General features: G+C 34.3%; 1 protein-coding gene across 2 annotated transcripts; it reads right to left on the reverse strand.

Moving 5' to 3' along the window:
* Positions 1-230: 230 nt before the first annotated feature.
* LOC115710219 (proteasome subunit alpha type-6) lies at positions 231-5264 on the reverse strand. 2 transcript variants are annotated; one of them, XM_061112190.1, is made up of 10 exons: positions 5092-5264; positions 4872-4975; positions 4073-4167; positions 3868-3949; positions 3590-3686; positions 3275-3333; positions 3042-3124; positions 2821-2916; positions 1239-1298; positions 231-630 (listed from the first exon to the last, which is right to left on the reverse strand). In XM_061112190.1, exons 2-10 carry the CDS (start codon positions 4945-4947, stop codon positions 538-540), a joined length of 741 nt encoding a protein of 246 aa, XP_060968173.1. In that variant the 5' UTR covers positions 4948-4975; positions 5092-5264; the 3' UTR covers positions 231-537. The 2 variants fall into 2 exon arrangements, with proteins under 2 accessions (XP_060968173.1, XP_030494425.1); XM_030638565.2 differs by having other exon boundaries at positions 4872-5187.
* Between the last annotated feature and the right edge of the window lie 5159 nt (positions 5265-10423).

The following is a 10423-nucleotide window of genomic DNA, read 5'->3' on the forward strand; positions in this document are numbered from 1 at the left end:
TGAAGTATTAAACTTAAAAAAAAAAAATTAAAAAAAACAAAAAAAAAAAAATACTTAATTTTTACATATTTTTCTTCATATTTTTAATTAAGTTATTATTGAAATTTAAATGAGTAATTAAATATTTAATTAAAAAATCGATCCAATCTAATTAGTAATTGGATTGAATTTTAAAGTCTAATTGAATTGTATCGGATGATAATTTTCCAAATTCAATTACTAATTAAATTGGATCGGATAAAAAAAAAATTATATTGGATCGGATACCCACCCCTAATTCTAAATAGGTTTTTCTGTGGCACAATACAAGCGCTACCTTTTTTAAATCTAAACTGGCTATGTATTTGATGACATTCATAATCCATACAAGATACTCTATAATTTTCATCCACCAGTTGGTGAAACAAGAACAATGGAATTATCCCAGAAAATAACTTTCAATAATTCATTGGGAATCGTAAATTATTTCTCAAACATTAGACAATCTAAGATTTTAAATCCAAGTTTTACTCAAACGAGAATCAGCTAAATGAAGACTCAATCACGCTCGCTTATAGCTGTCAGGTGTTCGTCAATTTCCTCTGTGGACAACACTCTAAATACCGGATTGTCCTGCTTCACAACTCCAACCTACATTTTTAATCGTCACAATCAATTCAAACTTTATTTCCATCAAAAGTCAAAAGCATAGATCCCGAATGTTATTTTGAACCCCTCAAAAAAATAAACTCCCAAAATTGAATTGCCCTCGCGAAGATAGATTAACAGTGTAAAACAACAGTGTTGGACACCATGAGAATAAAAACACGAAAAGCAGACAGAACATCGAAGAAATGCAAACAAGGACTAGAATTTTTCATGTCAAATATACTAACCGCAGTATTGACTATGGGAATAACAGAAGACAGTATTATGAAAAAAGGTGCAAAAGTTGGTTAGTGATTAAATATTCCAAGGTAATCTCAGCAATGTTCGGAATTTAGACTATATTGCCTTGACGTCAAGCTTATACACAGAAGATTTCAATTATATATGAGACTTCCAAGTTCATCACTACCATATCAAGCCAATATAAAATCTAAATGGAAATTTTGATGAGAAAACATTGAATGAAAAATCAAAAGTTGCAAGCAATATTTAGTTTCAACTTAGCTGCTGTAATCCATCATAATGCATTTCAAGTTACCAATCCCGTCACAATAAAACAATGAAATATTTAGCAAAATGAACTTTACTACCTCAATCTCGGTGGCCTTGAAATCCTCCTGAAGAACTGATTGCAGGGCAGAAATTGCAGTCTACAAAATTTCAGTAGTTAGAAACAATACAATTCTACAAAATAATAAGAACAAGCTAAATTTTTCAACAAACTTCATAATCAAAGTTGCACTGCCCTCCATTCAAAAACAAAAAGTTGCTAAATGCCCTACAGAAAACACTACGTCTACCATGGACTGAGCAGTTTGGAAAAGAATAAAGAATTCACAACTTTTTATAACCAACATTGCGCTATAGTCCTAAAATTAGAATCTAAATATCTCCATTGTGAAATTTTTTAATAGCAATAATAGCTGAAATGGTCAGCATGTGTTTTGCTCCCACAAAGTAAATGTTAGGCCAAGAATTATTATACACATGTAGAGTTAGGCTAGGACCAATGTTTAAAATTGCAAATTTAAGCCTCAAGGCGTTTTGCTTTTGTTAGGCGAGGCGTAAGGCTTGAGGCGTATACCTCAATTATTTAATAAAAATAATATTTTAGAGTAACTAAAAATATCAAAGATAAATAATGTCTTAGTCATGGCTAGGTTGGTTCTGTTCTAACATCTAACCCTATAATAGAAAGAGAAAATTACACTCTACCCACTTTTCATTTCGTATTTTAATTTTTACCTTTATTTTGTTATTTTTTAATTTATACCCAATTTTATAGGTCATATCCCCGTTATGTGCATTACGAACTCTAATTTTGATAAGTTATGCGAGGTTATATTGATACTTTGATTATAAGAGAGGGTATTTAACAATTAAAATTATTTGAGTTATAATTGATTAATGTGTAACAAAAAAAGGTAGTTTTCAACTTATCCCGAATAGAAAAGTGTTGCTTTTTCCTTTTAAATTATGCATGTTTAGCTGGGCTTTTTTATAAAATTGTTTGTTCGAGTTTTATGGGATAAGTTGAGGAATACCTCTTTTTATATTCATTAATCAAAAATACCCTTATATTATATTTTATTAAAATATACCCACTTTTATGAATGAGTTACATAATATACACTCACTCTCTACTTAAGTCTAGCATATAATTTACATTAAACTAAGTGTTCTAATGGGAAAATCATCTATAAAAGTGGATATATCTTAAAGAATATAAAAATGAAAGTAAAAAATTAAAACAAGTAAAATGGGTATACAATGTGATTACTACGAGTTTTATTGGGTTTGTTTATTTAATTTTATTGTGTTTTATTGGGCCTTTTTTAAAATTAAATGTTATTGGGCTTTTTTTTAAGTTCCTGAATGAAAATGGGCTTAAAAAAACCCTAAAATTTGGTTTTCCATTTGAGGCCTGTGCCTCACTGTTTTTACCGCCTCACTTCCGACCGCCTCGGCTGAGACGTACGCCTCTCTTCTCCATGCTGAGGCGCACGCAATAGTGTGTATTTTTTTTCGCCTCAAGGCACACAATAAAAGCGCAATTTTAAAAATTGCCTAGGACCCCAATGTTAGAAAAGTTAATTATACACAAAGTAATAATTTGAAGCCAAAACAATCCATAATGCAAAGTCCAAATCATAATTATCATATAATATCTACCTGCACGGTTTCCTCATAGGTAAATGCAGGATCATTCTTCATTTTCTTCTCCAAGAAGTTGATAGCCTCTTGTTCTTTCAATCCAGAACTTGTGGCCTAAAGTACAAAGTAATGAAATTCCAATAATAAGAATTATAAATATTTGACAACGCACACATAAAAAGGGAATGACTTAACAAAACAGTGAAAGGAACAAGTGATGAAAACTTATGACAGTGTACCTTGTGACCGAAGAAATGACCAGCTGGGTCACATTTGTACAGACTAGGTCCAAGTTCATAGTCAATACCCAAAACCATTGCAACTTCCCAAATCAAGCAGAAATAAATAAACAAAAAAGATAAAAAAAATCAGTCCCAATAACATATGTATCACTAAATCTAATAACCATTTACTCTTTTCAATCTATTAAATAATAAGAAATATTTAGTACTAACTTAGATGACGAACTAACCTACTCCAAGGGGTCTCATGTAAGCATGCTGAGTATATACTTGTGATTTGTCTGCAATCCTGTTCATAAAAAACCATAGAACACACAAGGCAGGAATTATAAGCTAAGGTACAAGCATACAACGAGAACATCTTTAATTCCCCTTTCAGATGGCAGTTGAACAAAGAATTCTAGATCACAAATACACTCCAGTTAAGATAAATAAATAACATCTAGCAAGCCCCTTTTGGAGTGTATCATTCTAGATATCAGCTCAGGGGAAGAAAAAAAACTAGTATAATATCATACCATAGTAGAGTCGTAAAAAGGAATTACCATTTGGCCAATACATCAACCGGCATTTCATAACCATATCTGAAGCGAAATTCAGCTGCTTCATTTCTTGCTTGTGACACCAAGGTTCTTGCATCAGCTAAATCAAAGTAACAAAAGAAAGTATACCAAATTACCATGTGCATTTAGGGGAAGAAATAGCAACACTATTATCATGATAAAGCTTAAGAAGATGCCACCATTTCGTATAGGAATAACAAATTTTCAACAAAAAACACAACATTCAAATCCATCTTTTCAGAAAGGATAGAAGAAGAAACCTGTCATGCCAGTTGCTAGTAAGCCAAGGAACTTTGTAATAGGGAAAAGATGTGTAACACTTGTCTGATCCAAAAGTTTGTCCTGCGGGAAATTTCAAAACATATATAACACTTGAAACTCAAGCTTAAGCTTATAATAACTTCTGCCCTGCCACCACCGCAAATACAAACAACCATAACAGCGAGAATGCAGCGCAATACTTACAGGGACCTTCTTCTGAGTGACAACACAAACTGAATCCTTTCCGCAGACACCTATTGACGTGATTCCCGCAGCCTTAACAGCCTTGAAAGCATATTCTACAAATTTATTTTGAAATAAGATGAACGTTGTAAAGGCTACTGCATATATGCTAGAGTAATTACGAACAAATAATTCATTCACATCATTAAAATCACCAAGATTCACCGAATACAGTGTAGATGTTTCTTATTTAATCATTCTTTTTGCAAAAGCAATGAGAAGAAATTTAATAATTAATTAGTTTCAAAACAATAATCTCTAGCTTAGGAAAAAGATACGATTGATTCCTTAACTCCAAAATAAGAAAAGAATAAATAAGCGGGTCCTGTGAACTGTTGTTAAGCAAAATGACAAGGATATTCAAGCTGGTAATTTTCTCTGTTTCGAAATGACACTAATACAAGAAGAACCCAACAACAACACTAAGTCACTGACCTAATGACTTTGAGGGTAGCATTGACGGAAGAATATAACCCATTCACCTATTAGAGACTAAATATTAAACTTCGGAATGCGATCTTGTAAATCCCTTCTCTTTAAACAGGCAAAAATAGGTCAAACCCCTCGAATCTTCTGTTAATCTAAGAGTTCTTAGGTAAAAACAAAAAATGCAGCAAGTGCATATTGCTAGGTTTCAGAATCAGTTTCTCCGAAAATTCCCAAAGAAAAAGTATTAAAAAAACCCTACTTCTCAGATACAGTGGTGATTCAAAGAACAAAAAATAGAGGTATAAAGAAATGAAATGAAAGAAGCACATACCGACTTGAAAGAGACGACCCTCAGGTGAGAAAATCGTAATATGACGGTCGTAGCCACCTCCGCTGCCTCGACTCATGACTGAAAGGCCTGGATTTCGTCTTCTCCTGAATAGTGAGATGTGAGATGTGAGATGTGAGATGTGAGAAATGCTCTACTAGGTGTTCTTGGCTTTGCTATTGGAAAAGTGCGATGTGTGAGAAGCTAAAAGAGAAGACAGTACAATTATTCAATTGAAGAAGCTTTTCTTCCAAGAAAATACACAAGATCTTGTGTAGAATTCCTCCCAACACGGCCTGTATAAATTTATATGCCGTCCAGTCCAGTCACCAGTGACAGCCCCTATTTCCTATATACGGCCCAAAGGCACATTACAATCGTGTCAGGCCCGTCTCGAGAACATTTTACTGAAGGGCTAAAAACGTTTTTATATGATTATTTCAAAAGTACCCAAAAATAACCAAAAAAATTACGGAATCATAGAGCTTGTTTGACTGTGTTTTCAGTTTTCAGTTTTTAAAATTGTGTTTTTAAAAGTGAGAATAGAAAATAGTTTTCTGTCATTTTAAAAATTTAATGGTGTTTGGCACAAACTTTTAAAAACTGTTTTTAGATTTTTTTTCTTACGAAAAAAAAAAATCAATATTTTAGCACCATACCATGACATTAACCCATTCGGGTTTAGGTTTGGGTATGGTTTCGGGTCTAGGATCCGAGTATGTGAGTAAAATATAAAATATAATATGTTAGACAAAAAAATTATTTTTGAAAATTGAAAACAAATTTTTGATGTTTTCTGTTTTCTAGTTTTTTAAAACTCAATTTTTAAAAAACAGTTTTTAAAATTTTTTTGCCAAACGACTCCTAATAGTTTTTAAAAACTGTTTTCACTTTTTAAACTGTAAAGCCAAACAACCTCATAGTATTTACCGAGACTTTCGGAAGTTGAATTAAATATATATTAAACTAAAGAAAGTTTGATTGAGAAGAAAAGGAGATGTTAATTTTTTATGTGGTTAAGCTCTTGGCTATTAACTTACTTTAGTCAATGAGTCATTGTTATTAAGCTATTGGCTATGGAGTTTTACACTGTATTTATAGTTTTTTGAACACTAAAATCTCCAACCTCTTACATGAAAGGTAAAAGCCATATTTATAGGCAGATTGTTGATTAATCGGGCTGACCCAAACCCGTTAGGGTTCTTGTTAGTAAAAAATGCCCACTGATGGAGAAAATATAACATATTTTGAGCTATTGGACCGAGTAGGTGAGGCCCAATCTAGATTAACCGAGTGTTCGTATACAGTCATAATGTTAACAGTGATAGGTGGGCGTGAACCATCGCGGGGAATAAGAAGTGTCAGAATAATGGGTTTTTGCTCAAAAAGGTGATTTTCTTTTTGTTGTGAGCCTTTCCAAGGTCTGACACAAGGGACAAGCCGCCTGATTTCTCGGGATCGTGTTAGAGAAGTACCACACAGGTAGCTCCTGAGACACTAACTGATTGGACGTCCTTTCGTATTTTATTCCCAGATGACCCCTAAGGGTATCCTCTTTTAATTCACGTCATTTCGCATGTTAAGTGTTGGTTGTTGATCTGGGACTTGATGTTTAGCTTCATTGTTGAGCACTGATCTTTAGGTAACTAGACCAAGTGTCCAATTTTACCCATCCTTGATGGATGGGTCGAGTAATTAACCCTTATGGATTCAATGAGTAGGTTTGGTTTACTTGTTGGGCCTCCATAATGGCCCACATATAGTTGTTCGAAAACATGGATAACATGTACCCCTAGCCTTCGTGGCTCAAGAGTCACTTAAGCTTGCTACCTTCATCTAGATTTGAGATCGTCTCGGAGCCATGAATTGGACTGGCCTCTTGACATTCTTTCATGAAGCATTCCTGAAGTGTCCTAGACTTTTGCTACTTTGTTAGTGAGGTCCACATGTCAAACATGTTGGGTTTTGTGCCCTAAATAAAACCCATTTCAATATAATCAGATTTACTAATAAAGATCAGAAATCGCATTTTATGTTGCATGGTTCACATGATTTATTTCATGATTATAAATTCTATTAGGTCCAGAACATATGTATTTGTTTATGATTATAGTGTTGTCAGCACACTGAAATATAATCATGATTATATGTTCAAAAGTTCAATTCCCTGATTTGTCAGTTCACTAGATTTAGACTGGCATGATAATCAGCGATAGGTATACTTACACCTTGGATTAGTGTTATGTCCTTTTCAGGGCATTGGCAAAGTTTACCAGTATCGGATGTATGGAGTATACATTGGAAGGGACCGATATTTAACTTTGATTAGATATGATAAATTTTACCGTAATATCTATTCAATTCAATATCACCTAGTTGATCCTAGATCAAATGATCTTAATCCTGACATGATTAGGTTCGATCTCAAGAGTGTTATTTGTGTTCTTTGATTTGTTAGTTAAGCCTACTTTTTGGTCAGGGTGATATGTACATTTTGGGTACACGATAGTACAATTGAGTGGGAGCGCTAAACATAGATATGGAATCTATAGCTTCTATAGGTATTTAGAAGTGAAACGATAGTTTCCTTCTAGCTTGGCTGAATAGAGATAAATGATTGAGATCTCATTTTAGTGATAATATTATTTCACTAAAATATCATTTATAGGTGGCCAAGTGTTTTAAGGATAAAATACATTGAAAGGATATAACGGTAATTTTATCCCTATGCAATGTAGATCATCTATAGAGGATCATTGATTATTAGGATTTTAACAATGGATAATTAATAGCGTATCTATATCGTGGAATATATAGAGCATTCTATGTAACTGAGAGTGCAATTCTAAGTACTATGGTGGATGCAATGAGGAATTAATAAGTTAGTGAATTTACTTTGTAAATTCTAGATCTGCTTATTGGAAGCTCGGTTATATAGGCCCATGGTCCCCATACTAGTTGAGACAAATTGCTTGTAAGACTCTGTTAATTAATTTTAATTAATCAATTTTAATTCTAAAATTAGACTATATCTAGTTTATGAATTTTTCACTAAGATATGGTTTGATTGTGAAGAAATAGTATTTTGGGGTTTATTTGTTAATTAAAGACTTAATGGAGTCTAATTAATAAATATTATAAATGACAATTTTATTTGATAATTATTTTAATTATTAAATAAATAGTTTTGGTATTTATAGGTTTAAATTGGAAAATATGGTATTATTGAAAAGAAGAATAAGTGGTTGAAATAAAGTGGCAAAATTGTAACTAGAGATTGGCCCTTTGAAGTGTACGGCCAAAAAGTTATTTTTGCCCAATATTTTATTCTTTTTTTAATCCATATAATTCAACACTAACCCTATTGAAGATAGTATAAAAGGAATGCTATGGTCTCTTCATCTAAACTAATGCCTCCAAAGCTAAAAACCTAGATGAGACCTCTTCCTTCTTCTTTCTTCTTCAATTCGAAACCTATAGCCTTTCTTCACTAAATAATTTCAGCCATTAGTGATTGAGTAAGTGCCCACACACATCTAGTTGGTCCTCAATCATAGTATGTAAGACTGTGAAGAATCCAATCAACAAGAAGGAGAGAAAGAGATCCAGGTTCAGATCTTGATAATGCTCTGCTACAGAAATGAATCAAGGGCTAGATATCTGAACGGAATGAGTCATTATATTCCGCTGCAATCAATGTAAGGTTTCCTAAAACTTTATATGTGTTTATTTACATTGTTTTAGAAATTCATATTAGGATGTTAAACAACATACATGGTAGTAAATCTAGATCTTGGTAAAATAATTCCAACAAAACAATTATTGGCGTGTGTGCCTTATTCGTTATGTTGGTGCACGTGTTTCTCTGGTTGTGTACTGACGATTGGTCATGTCAGTGTGTTACTCGAGGCGAAGATCACCATAAATACATGTCTCCTCGATTCTCCAAAATTACATTATACAGCCTTTGGTATTCTCGGACTGTCGGAATAAGATTTGGGTTTTCTTGGTTTTAATTTGAGCCCTCAAATAAGAGGCACATAGATCACCATTTTCCTTATAAATACTTTACATATAGATTGTTTAGCACTATAGCCATTTCTTCTAATTTTCAAGTTTTTCAGAGAGAGTTTTTCCCAAACCAAAAAATATTTTCCTAGTGGATTTTTGAATTAGGCTCTGAGTTCTTCAGTGGACTGCTAAAGATTCATGAATGCTTGTATCCTGACTTCGACCCATTTCCAATTACTTCGGTGACTCCATCACTAGACATTCAAATAGACCCCGACGAACTTATAAGGAGGTTGAGAGATTTCTAGGCGTCGGCATTCCAGAAATCCAGACCCCCAGTCTCTAAAAGTACAAGTAAGTGTTCCATTCGCATGACTTTATTGTTGTTTCCTACTTAGCTAGACTCTGGGGTAGTGGGTTTTAGGTAACATGCCATGATTCTGGGGCTTTTTTGGGTTCTTAGTTGATCAAAATCTCATGCACTGCCATGTAGGGTGGTTTATTATCTTTGTTTGATTGGAAAATTATAGAACATAGGGATATTGTTGATTTGACAACCTTTCCATGTGCAAAAACCCAAAAAACTAGGAATTTTTTAAGTTTTTTGCTTTTGAATGATTGTCAGTTATAAGGGTTCTAGTGATGTTCCTTGCAGAATTCGTCGTAACCCATATATTTTATCCATGATTCTTTTGGTGTCGAACAACAACATCTTTTCTCTCTATTCCTTTTTTGCATTCTCGATCTTTTATCCAGGAGCAAATTATTCCTGGATGTAGGGTCCGACGAGAAACTCTTGGAGCAATTACCGGGGCACACTCTCCCATACACGTACTACTTTGTTCATCTTTTCCAGATGTCATCATGTATAGAGAAAACCAGAACAGTGAATGTGACAGTCAGTAGTCCCGTGATTCGTAAGGAGAAATATCAGGTAAGCTGTGCAATCCCACATCGCCTGAGGAAGGTCAAGTGTGATGATTCTGAGACTGTGTAGGTATGGGACTACACAGTTGAAGAGGGCTTAAATGGGTTGATTGGTATATCAACAATGTGCATCTTGTTTTTTGGTAGCCCATCACGAAATAACTCCACGGTTAAGCGTGCTTGACCTGGGGTAATTTCAGGATGGGTGACCTCCTGGGAAGTTTTCCCAGAAAGCGTGCAAGTGAGGACAAAGCACGTTGGAAACACTCGTGTTGGTCTGTAGGGTCAGTTGTCATTCCATGCAGCAGCCAGAGTGACGTACTCGTGTATAAGAGCCATTCATTCCGTGGGTGTAAGGGCCCAATGGAGGCTTGAAGCGAGGATGTTACAAATGGTATCAGAGCCTTGACCCAACCAGAAGTGTTGTCAATGAGGACGTTGGACCCCGTAAGGGGGTGATTGTGACAGTCAGTAGTCCCGTGATTCGTAAGGAGAAATACTGGGTAAGCTATGCAATCCCACATCGCCTAGGGAAGGTCAAGTGTGATGATGTTGAGACTGTGTAGGTATGGAACTACACAGTTGAAGAGGGCTTAAATGGATTGATTGGTACTACC

The sequence above is a fragment of the Cannabis sativa genome, chromosome 3 (assembly GCF_029168945.1).
Source record: "Cannabis sativa cultivar Pink pepper isolate KNU-18-1 chromosome 3, ASM2916894v1, whole genome shotgun sequence".
Taxonomy (NCBI): Eukaryota; Viridiplantae; Streptophyta; class Magnoliopsida; order Rosales; family Cannabaceae; genus Cannabis; species Cannabis sativa.